Source organism: Larus michahellis, chromosome 7 (genome assembly GCF_964199755.1).
Source record: "Larus michahellis chromosome 7, bLarMic1.1, whole genome shotgun sequence".
NCBI classification, from domain to species: Eukaryota; Metazoa; Chordata; class Aves; order Charadriiformes; family Laridae; genus Larus; species Larus michahellis.
In genome coordinates this window covers 8,496,164-8,516,855 of record NC_133902.1, presented here as the reverse complement: position 1 = coordinate 8,516,855, position 20,692 = coordinate 8,496,164, and the positions used below count along the sequence as shown (strand labels likewise).

The 20,692-nt window shown below is 45.1% G+C and overlaps 1 protein-coding gene across 17 annotated transcripts in view; it reads left to right on the top strand.

The window, feature by feature from the left end:
- The window catches only part of MSI2 (musashi RNA binding protein 2), a 251,924-nt gene that overhangs the window by 80,277 nt on the left and 150,955 nt on the right, over nucleotides 1–20,692 (top strand). For all 17 annotated transcript variants that reach the window (XR_012588490.1, XM_074595968.1, XM_074595967.1 and 14 more), the window contains exon 6: nucleotides 6,867–6,959. Coding sequence is in view for 16 of the 17 variants with exons in the window: in XM_074595968.1 (XP_074452069.1) it covers nucleotides 6,867–6,959 (93 nt within the window). In the remaining variant the exon portion in view is untranslated. The remainder of the gene's footprint in view (nucleotides 1–6,866; nucleotides 6,960–20,692) is intronic.

Sequence of the window (20,692 nt, the reverse complement as noted above, 5' to 3'; positions counted from 1 at the left end):
ATGAAGCTTGAAGCCAGATTTTGCTCAAAAAAAAATATAAAAAATGCTGAGCTCTCACAGCTGGATCTAATTTTCAGGAGATTGCATCTCCCATGAAGGAAGCTCTTCGTGGTGGTGCCTGTACAGGCGTTGCCGTGCCGGGAGAGCAGGAGGGGGTTTGCAGGGTGCCAGGGATGCTCCTGCCCTGACAGCAAGCTCTTCTTCTGGGGAGGGCCTCTTCCTGGGGGGCGGCTGTGGCCCGTGCTGGGAGGGAATAAGGGGCTGGTCCTCCCAGGGGGCAAACAAGAGAGTTAAATGTGGTGGTTGTAGTCAGGAAGATGACCAGGAAGGTCTCTGCTGGACCCAGGCCAGGCTGGCTTGTGAAACTCCGGGGATGGCTTTGGCGATTGCTGCCAATTCAATCTGTCACATAAACATCATTTTGTGTGTTCTGCCTCCTGCTGATGCCATAGTCATCGAGGGAGAAAAGGAAAACACCAGCCAAACCCCGACCCTCCCAAAGTTAACAGCAAAACCAAAGACAGCCAAAACCGAGGAATACAGCAGGGACTAAGTTAACAGTTTCGTTTATGAATGGGTTGGGAGAATACAATCCATCTGTATTTTCCGCAGAAATCAAGGGAACTGATTTACCCCGCTGGGAATCTGTGCCGCTTGTTTGGATTAAAGAGCTCTTTCAGTCTTCAGTACCTTCCTCTAGCTTGAGTCGCGTCTCACAGGATGACATGAGCTTACTCAGGGGTCAGGCACAAGGTATTTGCACCGTTTAAGTCGTGCTGAAATCCTCTTTTGAATACTTAGGCGTGTTGTACGTGGCACATAAAGCCGTGCTGCCTTTGCACAGGACTGAGTTCCTCTTGCTGTTCTGGAGCTGGAGAGCCTGATGGTTGCTGGCCGATGGTACGCAAAAGATGCCCGTGGTTTGTCAGCCGGGCAGTAAAGCTGGGGAAGGGGATGGCTCCAGGGGCTCCTCTTCCTTGGTGAAGGGAGAAAGGTTGGCAGCTTGCGGTAAATGCTGCCTTTTTCATCCTGGGCTTTGCATCATGTTTCAGTTTGTTTTTTAATAGCTTTTTGGAACTTGCTGTGAGGATCCTGGAGGCAAAAAAACCCAAAACCAAACCCCCAAAACAACAAAAAAACCTGGAGAATTCTTGCTTATGGTTTGTGCTTTGCCAAAGAAGCCGGGCAATTTAGTTAACAAGATCACTTCCCCTATTACATGAGTTATTGTTGGTTTTAATTAGAGGTAATGCTGTAGTTTGAATGTACAACACAATGGGGTTTAAAATGCAGTTCAGCATATATACCAAAGATGATTTTTCCAATTATAAACCTATTTAGAAGGCGGATACATTAGAAATGATGAAATGTGAAACTGCAGATTAGGTGAGCAAGCTGGAATATGCATGCACCCACGGATACATGTTATCATACAAGAAAGAGGAAAGCGCTCTGGAAAACAGTTATATATGCGTAATTAGTTTAATCTGAAATTAATGCTAATTTCAGCAATTTGCGATGCAGATTCACTATTAATACTCTAGTCCACTTCCACCGTATTGAGAAGTTGAGGATGCAGAGCCTTAATGAATTCCAGACAGGCGCGCACGGAGCTGAGCTCAGGCACCGGTTTGCAGGGGTTTCTCTGAGCCTCCTGCCGTGGATTGGCTTCGGCGCCCGGCGCTGCCTCTCGCTTTTGGAGAGCTGCTCGTTTAACAAGTAGTCCTGTTGCAAGGAAAGATGCGGCATGCAGAATATCTCGGCGTTTCTGACTCTGCTGCCATCTACGTTTGCCTGGGTCATTTTTAACTGCACCTTTGGATAGCCCGTTTCAGAGCACGTGTGTTTCATTTGCAACAAGACCTGCCAGCGACACGCGCGGTCTCTTCTGTGCTACCTGGATGCAAGTGCTCGTCATCCCTGCCTCCCACGCCAGGGGCTCTTCGTTAAAACTGGGAGGAACAGCAAAACAAAAACAAAAAAAAAAAAGGGAAAAAAAAATCTATATAAAGAACGGTAGGGAAGTGACACTTGAAGCCATTATCCTGAAGTGAAATATGTAACTCCTGTGTTAAGCACAGACTGGGCCTTGGCTCATCTGGAAAGAGTAGTGGCTACTTGTTGCTTGAGATTTTGAAATTGTGGGAATTCTGCAAAATATTTCATCAGCTTAAAATCCCTTTTATTCATTTTTGATAGTCGTGATAATAAGACAGTTTTTGGGGGGTGGAACCTAGAAAACTAAGAGCAGAGCTGGTATGTGAGGATGTGAGGATATTAGTGGATGCGTATCTGGAAGCTCTGACTCTGCAGAACTGCGGTTCCTGCCCTTCACCGGAGTCGGCTGGTTTTGGGTCACATAGTGGGACAGGATTTTTGTTTCCAGAGACTGTATCTTCAGCATGTTGTTTCGAGAAGGTTTACCCAATATGCCCCAAACCAATCCAATTACAACCTCAACCTTGCAAAAAAAATGGCATAAAATCAGAAGACTTGTCTTCCCAGAGCAGGGTGGTTTTTTTTCCTGCTTCTGCACCACCTGAACTGTTTGCTCAGTTTCAGAACACAAAGGTGAATGTATGTTTCAAAAGCCAAGCTGAGAAAGGGACTGTAACCTTGAATGACTCTTCGCTGTAGCAGTCACATGCGTTTTGATTAACTGCAACACCAACACAGTATACAAACAAAGCAATTCTGCAGGTACTTACAATTAACGGACTTTATAACCAGCGTTAGTTCTAACCTCTCCCCTCTTGAATCCTTCTGCAGCGAGAGAGAGACACCTTCAGTATAGAAAAGCTCCAAAACCATTTAATATCTACATTTTTGCAGAGCCCTGCAGTAGCGAATGATAGATATATTATACTGCAAATTAAAACCAAAGGCACAAAGCTGGAAGTATTGTGGTTTCTGAGTGACCTAGACCTCTTGGAGTCATTCATAAAACATGGCTTTGTGATTGATTCGCACAAATCACTTCCTGTTGCCCAAACGCTGCCGTTCCCACCCCAGGCGAAGGGCAGACAGAGCCACTGCCTGAGGGACCCAACCCCGAACCGCTCCTGGTGAACCCCTCTTGCTCTTTGTGGGGGGGCCCCGCTGTAAGCAGCCTCCACAAAACAAATTCTAAAGTTACTCACCGGAAAAGATAAAGATCCTCAGTGACTTTCACTGGAGGGACTTCAGGCTGGGAACTCATAGCTTTTGGGCTTTTTGTTAATTTTTTTTTTTTTAAATAATGAGTGTTTTTCTTAGATGCATACATATTCTTTAAAATTTTAGGGTGGTTTGTTGTTAAAGAAAAGCTGATTTATTTTCTGAGCCAAATGAGAAATTTGTATTTAAAAAAACCTTTAATTTTTAAAAGAGGTGATGGTAGAGAATGTCACATCAGATGGTAAGAACATCACTCACCAGGAGGAACCAGGAGGCCGTTGGTGCCCTGCCTCTGACTGCAGTCAGCTGGGGGTCGTTAGTGAGAAAGAAGGGGTCTCCTCATGTGCCACCGCAGCCTTTGGCAGTGAGAGTTTGGGGGACTTCCTGGTTAATGTCAGTTTTCTCAGAACTCATGTGTGAGTGTGCCTGGTCCTGGCAATTTGATGGGCTTTAGCATCTCTTTCATTGGTGATTCAGTGGCTGATTTACACAGAAGGTGTCCCTGGTGTAGTAAAATCCCGGAGCTAGTGAATACTTTTTTGTGTGTGTCTCTTTGGAATGCTCTGTAGCTTGGCTAACACGCTTGCAAACCTCTGGCCATTAGCCATTCGGCTAACTGCTTGTGCTCTGTGGCTCCCTGGGTCCCGGGCACAGCTCTGCTCCGCTCCATGGCAGCCCCATGCAGAGCAGGACCACGGTGCTCCGTGGTTTTCACCCTGATGAAGCACTGCCTCGGAACTCGTCTGTTTGGCTGAGGAGGGAGGGTTTGCAGGTTAGAGCAGGAGTTAGAGGCTTTGCTTCCAGCTGGTCCAAATCCCGCTGCACTTATCTAATAGTTGGAAATTGGTGAGGCTGTACCAGCACAGACAAGTCAACTGCGTACAGCAGCTTACCTGGCCTTCGTGTTTGAGAAAAGCTGCCGTTGGTGCTGGAAGCACCCGTTTCTCTCTCCTCTGCTGGGGCTCTCCTACGCACCCCGGGCTAAACCTGAGCCAAGCCCATCATGGCACCGGGATGAGCGGGCTTTGTTCGTGCATCCCTGTCAGGCACATCCAGATCTTACAGGGAAAACGCTGTTTCCCAAACCCGTGCGTGTCTCATCTCCAGGGCGGCTGGGCATCTCCGTCGTGTGGATGGGGTGAGAAGGGGACTCCAGGGTGAGCCCGTGGCCAGTTGGGCGTACGTTGGTACCTCATGTTGTGGGTGGAAGAAGGCAACGAAATCTCCTGTCAAGGCACGCCAGGCTAGGAGGAATTGCTAAGGCTACACATTGCTTCTGTTCTTTTGCTGAGGGCAATATGTATAACAAAGCGATTGAACCGTCTCTTCAGGAAAACGCAGATTGTAAAAGCAGACTTAATTTTGTGCTTCACTTTTGTACCAAAGAGCTGATTTCTGAAACCATTTCCCAGCTCGCTACACATCTCTAGGCATTAAAATGTTGTGAATTTGCTTGTCATTACCAATATTTTCTTTGACTGAAGCTATTGGAACAACGTAGTAGTCTCTTTTTTTTTTTTTTCTTTAACCTTCAATCTTGCTTCTAAAAGAAGTAGGTCTCTTTTTCTTTCTTTCTTGGCCAAATATAAAAATGATGATAATTTCAAATATTGCTTTAGAATAATTGCTTTCCTCTCTCTTTTGTATGACAACAGAAGCTTGGCCTGATCTTAAATCAGATGCTGGCAGGCAGAGGGCTCTTGACAGCCCTGCAAAATCCTTTAGTTACAAGTCGGCTTTAGCCAATTCTTTATTTGTAAATGACAATTTTCTACAGAAAAATATATGCTTGGGCTTCAATTTTGGAGTCCTAGATTGCAGCCAGGAAAAAATAATTGAATTTTTACACTAGTGGTTTTTTTTTTTCTCTTTTCTTCCTAACTTAAAAAAAAAAACGAAATAAAGTGAAGCTCTGTAAAGCATGGTCAGGGGCCGATTGAGGGAAATATCTACCCTGGTTAATTTGAATGGCAGTGGAGACGGGAGTGATGTTTAATTTGTTCTGTGCTGAGAGAATTTGGGGCTACTCCAAGCTTTTTGTTCGGTGGCCCAGGCTTTGCGCTTGTCCCCGTCACTCCGCTCCGTAGCATAGCCCAGCCGGGCAGGGGATGGTTTGGGGGACAGCATCGCTCTTGGGGGAGTCTGATGTGTGGGATGGGGTCTGATGGCACTGGGACAGAGCCATGTAGGAGCCACAGGGTGGCTGTTGTGCCGCAGGAGCCTGGTGGCCCTCCAGGTAGCCCCTGGTGGCCCTCCAGGTAGCCCCTGGTGGCCCTCCAGGTAGCCCCTGGTGGCCCTCCAGGTAGCCCCTGGTGGCCCTCCAGGTAGCCCCTGGTGGCCCAGGTACTGGGCTGTACCTTGCGACCTTTAGTAGCTATTGTAAAATGTATCCTCTCTTTAGTGAAAACATAAAAAAGTGAGAAAAGTGCAGGCTCTGCGCTGAGCAGCTGCGGCAGTTGTGTCTCCAGCCGACTGCCCGGTGTTGTTCCCGTTGCATTTGCCGGCCGTTGTTTAACCCAGCAAGTCCAGGCTCTGGAGTTACGGGACACTTTCTCTCTCTAGCTGCTCTAAGTTGTCCGCTTCATCCAGTTTCTGTCATACAGGAAACAAACTCAAGCATTTTAATGAATGAATTTCTTATTGATGTGTTTGTTGGTTTCTTAGTTAACATGCAATGTTGACTTCAAAACACCTCTACATGGTGGGGTGGGCTGCTAATTAGTTGTTGTCTCCAGCGGTAAGGGCATTGCCTGCTGTAAGCTGGGGTGTTTCCCCTCTGCTCAGGTATAGGGGATGATGCCCCCCACTCCAGAACGTGCTGACAGCATCGTCCTGCATCACCTGTGGTTTAAGCTGGCCCACAAGGCCCAGGTGGTTTGGGATCAGCCCACCAAAGACATCGCCCTCCCCGTCACCACTGAGGTTTGGGTCCCTGGGCTGGACCCTGCCCGTCTCGCGGGTTATGGATAAGGGGTTATCTGATAGCGCGTTCTCTGTAGGGAGTCCAGCGTCGTCCTGTCACCTTGTATGGATCAAACCTGGGGGGCGTGTGGGTCAGGAAGAAGAGCTGGGTGCTGAGTTGGGGTCTTTGGGAACACCGAGGGCAGGAGGGCTTTCTGAAGGGCCTGATCCAGCCCCAGATGGACGGCGATACTGTGAGCAATTCAGCCGAAACCTGGTTTGTGGCAGCTGGAGGCTGCATTGGTAGCTCTTGCTGTCTTTTTGTCATTTGATTATTTTTAAAGTAACTGTGCAAATTCCTTTTAAACTGATCCATGGAACCTTAATAGCACATCGCTTTGATTTGATGTAATTACCTTTTGTCTGCCAAAGAGCATGCACTCTGTCTTTAGGAAAAAAAGGGGGGAAAATGGCACGTCTTTTTGAGACAGGAGCTATGAGGATATGACACTTGGACTCCTCTTTCACTTATATTTGCATTGAGACGCACAATAAAAATCATTTATTAAAAAAAAATATCCGGGGGCTAGAGTTGTTATTGAGTGCCTTTACTCAGCCATTTCTCAAATAAAAACAAAACCAGACAAAGAAAAAAAGAAGTATCTAATCAAATAGAATCTGAATTGCTTTTGTAAAGAAATATTCTCATTAACTGGGTTAGGGATGGCATCTGAAGAATATTTCTTTTTTCCACATACCGTTTGAAATAATCTGGTTAAACCGTATGCTTGTCTTGTAATTTCTTACAGATGGTCACAAGAACAAAGAAAATATTTGTAGGTGGATTATCGGCTAATACAGTAGTGGAAGACGTAAAGCAATACTTTGAACAGTTTGGCAAGGTAAGTTCCTGCCCAAGTGAGCACTACATATTTTGAATTCCTCTTTTTTTTTTTTTCCTTTCTTTTTAAAGTGTGTTTTGAAAAACAAAAGTGCAATGAGGCCTGTGTTCAAAGGAGGGCCACATTTTTTGCCTTTCTGTGTAATTTCTCGAAGCCTCTGGAACCGTTTCTGGAATTCCTGTTCTGTTTGTTGCATGTGTATGTGTACAACATTGCCAACACTGTTTACCTTCGTTAGAGAAAAAAGAATCATTGAGAGGTGAATTTGTGTATGTTCAGGAAGAATTTGACCCTTAGCTGAATGATTACACAGTTGTCTACTCCATAAAATCAGCCTTCTGTTTACCCCTGATTGCAGTGGCGAAAGGAGCAGATAGATGTATTTGAGAGAGCTCATTAAGCTGGGAAAATGTCTGAAGGAACCATGTGAATAACGAGAGTAGTATGGAAGTCACTGGAATATCTATTTAATTTCTTATTAAAAAAAATCCTTATGCAAGTTCCTTTGGAAATATATGTAGAATCCTGACATAATTTAAAAAAAAGAAAAAAGAAAAAAGTTTATGTAAGGAAGGAAACCTTAGCCTTGCCAGCATAGTCTTTTCAGTGATGGAACAGCTCAAACCCCATGGTCCAGGCCCTGGCTGGAGCTTAGTGCCACCGACTCCCATGAAGCTTCCTGGATCCCCAGAGTTTCTGCATGAGTGGTCAGAAGTCCGAAGAGCAGAGCTGCCTGCTTTGAGAGCAGTTCATGGTATCACCTTCCATGGACGCCCCGCTGCCTGCGGGGCTCCGTACAGCTCGATTCCTGTCCTTCGGAGTGCATCAGTGGATGATTTAGATGCACGATTGCATGAGGACACAGCAGGATGTCCCAAAGCGAAGCAGCTCCCATTCCTTGTAGTTAGTTTATGTTACTTTCATCTTCCCTGAAAAGCCTTGGCCAGGCAGTATTTTGTTGAGGGCTGAGGAGGGGAGTTTATAAATTGTTCCTGTGCTGGATTGATAGTTGTTTTGCGAACCATTCATTTTATTTTCAATAATAATCTTCGATTCCGGCAGGATGTTTACAGCCTGCTGAGCCTTTTATTAAAGGATTACATGAGCTTTTGGATGTTTCTTCTGTAGTTACTTCTAATTGCAGAACTCCTCTAACCTGTATTTTTGAAGTTAATAATAGTTTCAATATAAGTGCTTTGCATATTGTCTGGATGCTGGCTTAATATAGTCTTTTTAATTTCACCATCTGGTAGTTTCATGCTTGCAATTTTACAGTCCCTGAGAACGCAGACAACCAGGCTGCATATTTTTCAGTAGTGACTAGTGATTCGGGACGCTTCAGTTCCTGCTTCCGTGCTCTGCCTTTCTTGAGACAGCTTAAAAGAGGTCTGGCTTTCTGAAGGCAATACTTTTGGAAAATCGAATATTTTTTTTCCAAGTGTCTTAATTGGAAGGATAAGAAAATTAAGGCACTGAAAACAATTACACAAGTTGTGATAAAGGCTGGAAGCCATTCCTCTGGCAGTAGAGCTGGGGTATGTCCTGCTGAGAATGCGTGGTCCTGTCGTTAGAGCTCAGCTTCTGTAGGACTTGGGCTCATAGGGCTTGGTGATCTTTTCCAGTTGCTTCCCTGTTCTAGCTTGTGGAAAGGAGGTGAGTTTGGTGAAGTTGGTGGTGTTTTGGAGGAGACCCTTCTTGACTGTGTCACCGTGACTCAACCTGCGTGCTGGCGTTCCAGGTCTCTCCACTGCACTTTGCTGTTTATCATCTGGAACAGTTTGGTCTGTGGGGTGTTTTGAGGTGACGCTCCCCAGGGCTCTGGTTGTGAGAAGGCACAGAGCTACTTAATGACTCTAGGAAATGGGGACTTGTGGTCCAGCTAAATTAGAAGACTCATTAATACACTGCAGTGGGTGGGATGCTGCACTCAGATACAATGACCCAGGATTGGCCCTGTGGGATCTTGTAGGAGCTGCTTCCTTCTCCTCCTCCATTCTGCATCCCACCTCTCCTTGACTTGCTTGCTCAGGTTGCATGCTCTTTGGGGCAGGGACTGGTGGCACGTCTGTGCGCTGCTCAGAACACAGGCCTCGCTCTCCAGTTGAGCCATTACCATGCAAACAATGCATCATGATCGATTGGCAAGGTTTGTATTTGCTAAGCACTTTCTTAAAATAAAGAAAATTGCATTGCATAATTAATGTGTAGAGGAGCCGCCCATATTTGATAAGAGCATCTCAGGTGACTTGCTCTTTGAAATGCTGAGCTTATTTATTGGTGTGAAAAAAATTGCTTACCTACTGCTGTGATTCTTGAAATCCTGTTTGTACTTGCTGCAGAGAAGAGCTTTGCAACCGGGGGAGGTTGTTTTGGTAACTGGAGGTAGCTCTCAAAATACATGACGTGGTTAGAACACTTACCAACTTTGGGGCCAGGCGGACTCGCTCATTGACCCGCAGTTGGCAGCAAAGGGCCTAAAGTGTTGAATTTGAAACTGCAGCTTTTTGAAAAGTGAACACTGCAACCTTTTTCTCCAATAAAAAGATGACTGCTTTAATAAAGCCTCTTCCTGACTTCACCAGTGGAAATGCCTGCCCGTTAGAGCACCAAAATACGGGGTAACGATAACTCCTGAGACTTAGATCATGAAATTTCTCATAGTGATTATTTTTTCTTTCTATAAAGCCGGGGATCTGTAAGAGCCCTGGCTTTCATTTTACGAAGATGGGCATCCCTGGCTGCTGTAAGCTGTGGAGGAAGACTTGGAAAAATTACCTGAGTGAAGCCAAAAGGTTTAACAGAACGAGCATGAAGCAGTGTAATTAACAGCCTCGTGACTGCTGAATGCTTACAGCTGGTGATGCTCTGCCTGCACACGTACAGTTGTTCTGGGGCTCCCCAGAGAGGCTTGGTGGGGGTCTGGGTGATGGGGAGGGAGGTCTGGGTGCCTGGGAGGGGGCTGGCTGCGGGGCCCAGCACTGGGAGTGCAGAGGGCAGGGAGTGGGGCCAAGGAGGCCAGCAGCCGATGGGAGATACATCTGGGCGAGAGTTTGGGGTCGAGGCTTCTCCTTCCAGTGATTTCAGGGAGCAAGATCCACAAGAAGACACGAGGGGGATAATCTGGGAAAGTGAAACACCAAACTAAGCCATAACCACTTACAATCAGAAGAAAAAAATTTAAAAAAAATCCATTGTCTTACTACCTAATCCTGATAGTCTAATTAAGTTGTTTCTGTGATCCGCTGTTGTTTCAGCCAAAGATGTTTCAAACATTCTTGCAAACAAAATAAATTCACCAGCCATGTTAACCCATCCAGGGTCTGCAGCACTGATGTGTGAAAAGCTGGCTGTTGAGACCAAGTTTTAAAAGAACTTAAATGAGAAAGCGTTAGAAGTGCAGAGGTCCAAAGGGAAGAACTTTCCTCCCCACGTGTTCCTCCCTCTGGAGAGGCCACCAGTGCCTGAGCCATCAGCTGGGCTATGCCCAAGGACATACCTGTTTTACAGCTTTCTGCAAGCGTGAGCAAACGGCGCTGTCCGAGATCAAGACGTGTTGGAGCATTTAAGGCTTCTGGTATCATTTTAAAAAGGAAAAAAAAAGCAACAGCCTCTTAAAGCCTCCCCCGGAGGACTGTGACAAGCAGCAGAAAGCCCCCGAACTCTCATGAATTGCACTTCTCTCAGGACGTGCGTGTTCTGCACCTTTTAAGCTGCAAGTGACTGATGATAAGGGACTTCTTAGGGTTTGTTTTTTACTAGGTAATGCTCCCTTCATAGAGCTCCTGTGAAAGTAGTGTAGTCCTTATTTTGCGAGTTGCAATTATACTTCACATGGCGAACTGTGTAATTAGTTTGGAAGACTTATGCCTAGTCATTGGTTTATCCTAATCGGCTTTGGCTTTTCCCAACAACAAAGTGAGCTTATTTTCCTAAGCTGAAACAACTCTGCTCCCTTTGTTCCTCTCTTTTATTGTCTCATTCCTTTCATTCTGTTTTACTGCCAAAGTTTTGTTTCATTAGGCCTACAAGTCATTTCCAATCCAGTGGGCTGCTACAATAAGGCCTTTATGGCTCAGCTGCCCTGGTTCCCATGTCCCTTCTGGTCTGGAGCCAGGACTTGCTGTTTGACATGGGATTTTAACCCTCTCGGTGCCCTGCTGCCCCCGCGCGTCGAGGCCGCCCCGCTGGGTGCGAGCCAGGCCCGAGGTGTGGGTTGGAGGCACTCAAACGGTTGTGTGAGCTCATTAATTGATACGTTAACATGGTTGGGCTCCAGGTACGCTTTTTTGACCCAATTATCGAACCAGAATTCTGTGTAAAAAATCTTCTCACTGAATACTGTAATCAGTCTTGGTGGGAACAGCCCTTTGACTGCAAAGGCTGCTGTGTCCTTCCCGCCCGACTCCAGCGGGACGGGAGCAGAGGGATGGCAAAGGTACGTTCCAGGTGTCTTCAGCGATTGGAGCAGCCCATACATGACTGTTCCTGGAGAAAAATCATGTTTTCTTGTGTGGGAGAGAATACATGTAAACTTATGCTTTTTTTGAAAAAGAATGGTGTTTTTTAAAGGAGATGTGTGAAATAGCTTTGTGGACAAACAGTATTTTTGCATATTGTTATTTCAAACTGCTAGAAAAGCAGTGCTGGTGTCATGGCCCAGCTGTTTTACTTTTGAAAATCATGATTGGCTCTACGTTTTTTCTTTTATAGCAATCCTAAAATGAGTTTTGGGGAAGAGGGCTATGGCATTTGCTTTTTGTTTTAAACTTTCAGATGAAATTGGAACAGACCAATGTGCATTAATTTCGTTTTCTGTTCTGGCTTGCCACGAGGTCCCTCAGACAAATTGTAGGCATGTTTCAACTTTGCTTGGAATATGTTGTTTCCTCAGGAATGGCTTTTAAGATTTGGAAATTTTGAAACAAGACAGGGTTTCTGAATTACCTCTCTGGATCCGAAGCGTTTTGTACAGTCACTTGTTATTTCCTGTGAGACGCAAAACAGACCAGTGGAATAATAATATCTAGCTTCTGATGTTTTTTTTTTTTTTTTCTGGGAAACTGTTGAGCTTTTGAAAAGTTGTAATTTTCTCATCTCTTTCTTCGGTGGCCGTGACTTAGTGTGAGAGGAGAGCGAGCTGCCAGGCCCCGTCTCTGCCCCGGCCCGTAGCGGAACCGGGGCGCTCTCCTGCGAGGGCACGGCCGCCAAGGCTGCGGGCAGCAAGACGTGAGAATGAGAATCTCCTCCTCTGGTTGCACAACGTCACGCACTGTAACACGGGCAGCAATGCAAATAATGACCAGTTTAACCTTTGAAAAAAGAAAAATAATCTTTTGTAATAAAAGTCCCTCTGCTCCCTCCAAGTGTGGCGGGAGGGGGAGAGGGAAGGAGGTGTGATCCACAACGTGGATTTCAGCCCGATCAGGCGCTTTACATAACTTGCTTCCTACGTGCTTTTCTCGCTGGCAGCTGTGAAAATATAAATAGAGGAAACAGGAGAGAGAACCCCTCCTTGTTTGGCAAGACTGTCTGGGTGTGAACGAGTTAATGCGCTGATGTAGTATTAAGCACTCCAGTGGTTTACTTTTCCCGGAGACCTTGAGTATGGCCTCTGAAGATGTTATTACAATAGAGTCATTAGCATGAGAAAAGGTGCTTTTCTCCCCACGGGTTCATTTTGGGGGGCTTTGGAAGTCTGTGTGGAGCTGGGGCTAAGGGCAGAGTCGGGAGGTGCAAGGAATTTTGCTTGTATGAAAGTGAAAGCTTAGTTAATTTAGACTTGGCATACAGTTTGAATTGTATTGTTACATCTGTTGGACATTGATCTGTAGATTTAATGGTCAATAGGATACATGGAGTATTTGCTTTGCAGAAAAGTAATTTTTCGGTTTGACAAGTTGATAGCCTTTCACATTTTTCAGCTGTGTTTTCACTGTACTCACAGATTCAATATTTGTGAATTGGTTACGTTTTATGAAATGAAGGGACAGATTTGGACTCTTATTTACATTCTAGTCTGTAATAGCTGGAGTTCTGGAAACGTATGTAATATGCAGTAAAACAGAGAACGTGTTGGCATTTTTCTAAGTGCTGCTACCCTCACTGTCCCCTTCCAAAGCGATTCGGAGCTCTAGACCTGCTGTGGGAGAGCGCGTAGCTCGTGGTATTCTTCTTTCTGAGTTACCTGGGGGTACCTCAGGAGAAGCTGCTTAACTTGAGTCATTGCACCTCCTTAAAACAGAATGAGCAATAGACAAATAACGTCATTGTTGGCAGCTTCTGGGAAGTTTGGGACAATGAAAAACACAGTTTGCGGGGGCTACTCTGTTACAGTAACACGGAACAGCATTCAGCCTTGTTCCCGCTGCTGCCTCTGCCCTTTACTTGTGCTTTTCCCAGTATTTCTGGATTTCCATGTTTGAATGTCCGTAATATTCCAAAGGATAATGAATGTTCCTTTAAATTTTTGCTTTGGCATGTGACAAAAGGATCTGGGATATGGTGGTCCCTCATGGCGTAAAGCACTTTTTCTTATTTCTCCCTCCCACGCATGCTCTTTTTTTTTTTTTAAACAAACTGACAAACTTGATCGTTGCTTAAAAAGAAGTCGGTGTTTTCATTCTGCTGATGAAAAGTTGTACACAGGAAGTCAGTTTATAGGTGGTCTGTAATAAGACATATGTTTTGTGGAAGTGGTTTTGTTATAAATTAGATGTTGGTTTCTACCTGGATTTTTATGAAAAGAGGAAATGTTAAGGCAGGATTTGCGGGCAAGAGGGCTGTATCAGAGCTCAGCAGAAGTTTGAAGTACAATTTTATTTCCTTTTCTAGTCCGGTTAAACGAAATGGCAAGGAAGCTTTAGTGCTGTAGTGCCGTGGCCTGTGTGAGATCAGGTAACTGTGGTGGCGAGTGGGGGCCCCCAGCGTCTGTCCCCTGCTTCCCGCTGTGACACCCACTTACTGCTTTATCTCGGCTTACGTTTCCTTGCCTTTCTTTCTTAGTAACCTCTGAAGGGCGTGGGAAATGTAAATATGCCAATACTGGTGTCACTCGCGGCCTCCATGGATGCGGACTGAAGAAGTCACGCCTTGGCCCTGGGCGAGTGCGTCCAGCGGCTGGATCGGGGTGTGTGCTCGTGGCGGAGCATCCCAGCTCCTCGGAGCCCACACAGCAGGGCCTGCACCCTTTCTTTAAAACATATTTGTTTTAAGAGAACTTTGCTATATCCTTTGATTTTTTTTTTTTTTTTTTTTGGCATAAGGTGCTCTGTATTCTGTCTCACATACTTCAGTAATGGTAGGGGAGCAGCGCTGATCCTGAGCTTGCAGAGTCTGATACACCACTGGGGACCCAGAGTCATACCAAGAGCCTGAATGAAATCAGTAATTAATCGGGGGCTGTGTTTAGGTATAAAAAAATTGTAAGAAAATATTCATGTTTCCTTCTCCAACAGGTGTGTGAATGTTTGTTTGTAGCTGTGTAGCAGTTTTGCAACTGAGCCAAACCCATGAAAATGACCTGTATTTTTTCTGAGGCCCCAAGAAAGTCAATTTTGATTTTCACCCCTGCTTTTATTTTACGTAAACGCGATAGGCTATATAAAACACCTAACAAATGTAGTTAATCGTGTTTGGTAACATCTTTAAATTATCCCTGGAGTGTTGCTGGATTCAGCCCCAGTGTGGATGTGTGGGTTGTAGCTGTAGAACTTCTCTGGCAGGGAATGGCTTGGTTTGGTTGTGCTGCGGTTGTAGCTCAGAGCAATGTTTCGGAGCAGGGCCCGTAGGGCTGGCTGCTGCGCAGAAAACCAGCAGCAAGATGAACGCTGCCCCAGCGAGCTGCATCAAAAGCAAAAGATAGTGGTGTTAAACCACAGCAATATGAGTCAGGTAGAGTTTGCTGGTAGATACTTCAATATATGCCACGAAATTGTATCAGATTCCGCTTTGGCCCTTGTCTTGAAGCGCAGCCTCCTGGGCTCTGCAGGAAGTTACTTATAAATGTAGGCACCGTCCTGCCATCCATCCCAGTGGTAACCTGCGTCCAGAATGTTACTCTGTTCTTTGAATAGCTGCAGCTGAGGGTGCCAAAGCTTTGCCTTGGGAAAACTCATGTTTTAACATTGGTTCTCTAATGAAAAAATAGCAGCAGTTATTTATAACTTCGTATGGTGTAATTGAAGTGTGCACTATACTGCTTATGAATTTGGGGTGGGCTTATCAGCTAAAGTGAGCTAGTTAAAACATAATTGATTGGAGAGTAAGCGTTTGATCACTGTCATCAAACTACATAATAAATACACCCGTATTGAGTGATAGGATGTGAAGTGTGAGGATTTTTTAAATGCAGCTCTGAGTCTGGGCCCTTAAGAAAAAGGCTTTTAAAAGTATCCATGAGGAACTTCATACAAATGGTTTGAAATGCAGAAAAAGAGCACACATTGCTGGAAGGAGGTGTAATAACGTTTTTTCCATGTGGAAATGGTGGAAGTCGTACCCTGTTCAGCTGACGGTGCAGGCTCGGTGCTGGTGAGCAGCAGGGAGCCGGGTGCTCCGGCCCCAGGAGCGGCTGCGGAGCTCACTCTGCTCCGGGAATAATGCCGGGTGCTCCTCAGCTCACCTTCCAGCCGTTGCTCCAGCCAGGTCTGTCTTTCACCCTGCTGCACCGTGTTTAAGACATGCCTGGCTTGAGCTGCAGCTGGATTTTTAAAAAAGTTACATATTTGTGACGGAAGACTTGTTTTTAAAGTGGAAGGTTCTGTGTGGAGCCCGGTGGTTTTGGTTTTGTTTGTGTGCTTGTCCTTTTTACTTATTCCTATGATTTTTCTATTAGGGTGCTCAAAATCCCAAAGATGATTTTCAGTCAGTCCTGGAGGTGAAATAACCGAGATTTGCTCACACATGCAATATTGTGGTATGACCAGTTTAATTAAACTTATGCTAATTCTGCAAAGCTAGAATATGAGATTCATTTGATGTCCCTCTTACACAGGTATATCTCTCTCAGGAGAACTTAATGTTTTATTTTCTGGGGAAAAAATGTGCCTGAGCATGTTTTGGTAGAAGTGGAGCCGTCGCCCAGCGTGGCTGGTTGGTCGCCGTCAGTCCTATGGACGATCATCTGGTACTGGGGAGCACGTGTGTGGGGCTGGACTCGGGGTGTGTGGTACAGTAGAGGTATTTATAAATACAGCTTCAGAAATGGGGACAAGGGCAAAGTAGCTCAAATGAAGAGCCAATTAAGATAATCTAAGCAGAATGAGGATTAGCTGTCTCTTAATCTGAAGGACACCTAAAATGCATGTGGTCAGTTCAGATCAAAGAAATGTTGTCTCTGTCAGGGACATTCGCAAGAGGTTTGGGGTGAACAGGAATTAACAGTGGGGTTTTCAGCCTACTGTCCAGGGCAAAATGTTGTTGAAATAGTGATCCGGGCTCTGAGGGGTCCTGCTGGCAGAATATATCACGGAATATATTTCATTGCTGTAAGGTCATCATTGTGGAAGTTCGAAGAAGTAGGAGTATTGGGTATATCATAAAGAAATGATTGCTCATATAAAAGGAGTTCACATTTTGCAGTTTTTCTTTTCACTGAAAGTTGAAAATACTGGCAAGTCCATCAGAGAGGAAGCTGCTATGTGTTTTCTTTTTTAAAATGAGTTGTAGTGCCCATGGTGACCTTGACTGCCGCTCCTGATACTGAGAAAGGCTGGTCTGTAAGGAAGTGGTGAGGCACGTTCCCGTACCACGGGCTGGCAGTGACAGTGGGGCTACATTTGCACCTCTCTTCCGGCACATTGATTTTAAATCTAAGCAGATATGAGTGTGTGCAGGATTCCACTTTGGGCATCTATTTATTTTAACGCCTGCATTACAAAGTGTTGTGGGTCTGCGTCACCTGAAGGTGCTGGGCTGCGGGTTGGCTCTGGTGGTGGCTGCTGGCCGGGCGGGCGGCAGAGCCCACTGGGCCACGCGCCGGCTCCGAGGAAGTCGCTGTGCTGAGCGGTGACTTTTCAGGAGAAGGTCCCTCTGTTGACTCTATTACTCTGATGAGTGGTTTAGCGAGTTCAGATCGGTGCCATGTTAATTGTCAGGACTGGGAGGGTGGGAGCAGATTTCACCGGGGGCAATGGAAGAGATCCAATGAATTTCCACTCTGTTTCCCTGCTTGGCAAACCAGCACTTACTGTCACTTTGCATAAATAGGTTTATTTCAGAGGGTCAACCGTCACCACTCCCCCTCTTCCCCTCCCGGCCCACCCTCCCCTGAAGGATAGGAGGCCGACGAGCATTTAATTTCCCCAACAGCAGGTGCTTGTCATCCATCTGAAGCTGGCTGCCAACATCTGGTGCAATTGCCTCAGCAAACGCAGTAACAAGGCGGCCTGCAGTTCAAACGCAGAGAGAGCATTGCCTCTTTAATGATAACAAGCTGTTGGCTTCCCCTCGGAGATGAATTCATCTCACAGATGTTTGTCTAGTTTTGGCAATCTTATCACTATAGCTTTGGTGATTATGCTCAACTGGAGACTATTACTATAAAAGAAGTTTGAACTTGTTCCATTTTTGCATTATTTATTTATTTATCCATTTATTTCTTTGCTTTCTGGATGTAATTTGTATCAACAACTGTAATGTTGGTCCCATTACCCAAGTACCCTTACGTTTTTTTTATTGCATCTGCTGAACAGTAGCTCGCTACTTGACATTCACCACTGGCGAATGTCTTTCAGCCACGCTGACATTTTTAACATTCCCCATCAACAGCTTTGTGGTTTGAACCCTCTATTTAACACTACATTTTCTGGGATTGCTTGGCGCTCGCTCTGTCTGTTCTCTCTAATAACTGCAATATACTTACTATTTCTGCAAAGCGCGAGTCGCCAAGAATGTTCTGGACACCTCCTTTTGGACGGTAGCACTCTGGTGACCTTGGCAGGGGTTCGTAATGACAATGTAGCACCATCTTCATTGTTGTATCTTAAACATTTCCAGCCTCAGCAGGATTGTACGAAACATGGCGACCTGCAGGCTGAAGACTTCAGTGCTCGTTTGCTATTGTTTGCTTTTCTAACATGTCTTTTTTCCTGTTGTTTTAAGGACACATTTTCTCCTGAGCGTGTAGAATTTAATTCTGGTAAATAGGATTTATTTTTGGAAACATGCTCGTGAATAGGTGACTCATGCCTGAATGAAGATGTGTCACTGTTGGTGGGGACACCACGTATATAATTTCTTAGGCTATAAATAGATGTCAGTCCAAGTATTGGTGACACGGTGATGCTTTGCACTGACTCGTTAGCTGCAGAGTGGCTTCTGAGGAAAGTGTTTAGAGTGTCACTCTCTGCTGCTGGAGCAGTAATTTCTGTGATGCTTAAGGAATAGGCATCAAGAGCTTCATAAAATACTGGCAGTACTTTAATTGGCAGAATGGAAATCAGAATTCAGACACGTTCCCATGCCCCTGTCGTGCGGTATATTTGTATTGCTTCTCTACAGTGCAGAAGTGGAAAAACTAAATTGGGGAGTTTGGTGGACACTTGTCAAAGCCCAAGGGTATCATCTGCAAGGTCCTGAAACTCAGAAACTCACGTTTGGTCATGTCATGCACACACTAATTGCTGTTACTGAGGGAGATTTTAATATTCAGGATTAGAGATCGCTACGATGTTCAAATACTGGAAGTAACAGTTCCTTCTTCCCATCGCTGATGCTAAACTGGTTACGTGTTGTTGATGTTTGCTCAACACCATTTACCCACCAACACAGCACATATGGTTTAATGTCTGTCTTCTTTTTTTTCCTGCTTCTGCTGTAGTTACAGTATTATTAAAAATCCATTAAATTTTAATGTACATCATAAAGTATGTGCTCCTGTGAATGTGAGCACAGATAATTATTTCTGATGAATAAACCAAAAGGACAAGTATGTAAGAAGTTCATCCTGCAGCTTTCAATTTTCATTATATACATCTCCTGCAGGGGCAATCGTTGTGATGTTGCAGCTGGTTATTTCTGTGGCCTGGCTCTCCCCAGAGATGGATGATGACAATGCAAACTTGAACTAGCAGAAGTGCCAATGTTTTTGCGGGCATATCTGTAGATAAATGGTTTACCAGGGGAGGTGACCCTCTGGAAGGTAGAGGATGTGAAGAGCACTGCAGCACGGCAGCAACTTTCTCAATTTTTGTTCCGTGCGTATCGGCTTTGTGGAATCTTGGAAAGTAACCCAATTATTTCTCATTAAAATAACCCAGAAATCTAGCAACAAGCAAGGTGTCATTGCTAAAACACCACCAGGAAGCTAGGCAAGCTCTTCTTGGTTTCCAGGGCCTGAAGTAGGCAAGGGAATCATTAAAAATAATGCATTACAGTGTCCATAAAGTTTCATGCAGTATATAATGGTCCATAGGGGCTTCACCTAGTTTTCCATATATGATACATACATAATGGTTACAGCTTCTCATTAACTTTCCCGTAACACTGAATATGCTTCTCTTTAACACCCCCTTCAGGCTTCACGTTATTTGCCAAGCGTTTCCTAATAAGCAGGAACTTAAATATTTATTGTGCTTGCCTCCTGTCCCCACCAGGCTAAAGAAGTTATTGGCCTCTCTCCTGTCTGTTTAATTTCCTATTCCTGAATGCTCTGGACAAAACCCAGCTCCGTCAGAGTCCCGTCCTCTTGCCGAGAGGACTTTCCTAGGGTTTTCCTACTCTAAAAGTCCACCCCGATAGTTCTTGTGTTTAAGAGCATGTCTGCACCCAGGGAAAGTAGCCTTGGGGTAGCACAGAAGCTCTTGCAGGGACCCTGGTCTTAGCAGCAGCCCGTGGCCCTTAGCTATCCCGAATAAGAAAGCCAAGTTGTCCCAAGAAGTCTTAAAGATGCCACCAAATCCTTTGTACCTATGGTTTCTCTGCATTTGGGTATCGGTGCTAAAACTGCTCAGGACTTGATGGATCCTCCATGGTGACTCAGTTGTTTTTTGCCCTGGAAAGATGTCTTTCAGGGCTTTGCACTGCTGATGGTGAGTTTTACCTGAGTTTAGATAAGTTAGTATTGAGGAGAAGTGATGTTTTTGAGCTGGCGTGGTCTGCCAGAGGAGTCCAGGACTAAAGAGGAGAAAGACAGTTACGGCTGCGCTGGCACCACGGCTTAGGAGCTTAGCTTTGTGGACGTGGCACTGATTTGCTGTGTTATTTTGGTCTCATTCAGGTCCCCGCCCAAAATCTGGGACTAAGAGTGTGGCTTTCCTACTGCTGCCGTAACTGCAGGCTTTTCTGAGGGGGAGCGAGCCTGTCTGTGTGCAGCACCTTGCCATGACCTTGATCAAAGTCATAGTGCTGCTGTGATACCAAATGATGACAAATAAATTCACCTTCATACGGTTTAGTCTAGCTGCCTTTGTTCCTTCATCCCCGATCCTCCCTGTGAAGGATTTTGTTTACTTTTCCTGAAATGGAAGAGGCCCTGTTACATAGTCCTCTTTCAAAAATAAACTTCTAAAAAGGAAAACAAAAGAGAAGGAACAAAAATCAGATGTTGTCTGATAATACAGAGCAGATACTGATCTTGAGTTCAAAGCAACTTGAACCAGAGGTCTGTTTAAGCGTAACACAAATTCTACCATTTTTGGATGGTTTGAAACTCTTCTCCCTCCCGTACTTTCAGAAAACAATCAAAAAAGAGAACTGCAGTAAAATTCTAGAAGTAAAAGCTATTGTTTTTTTTT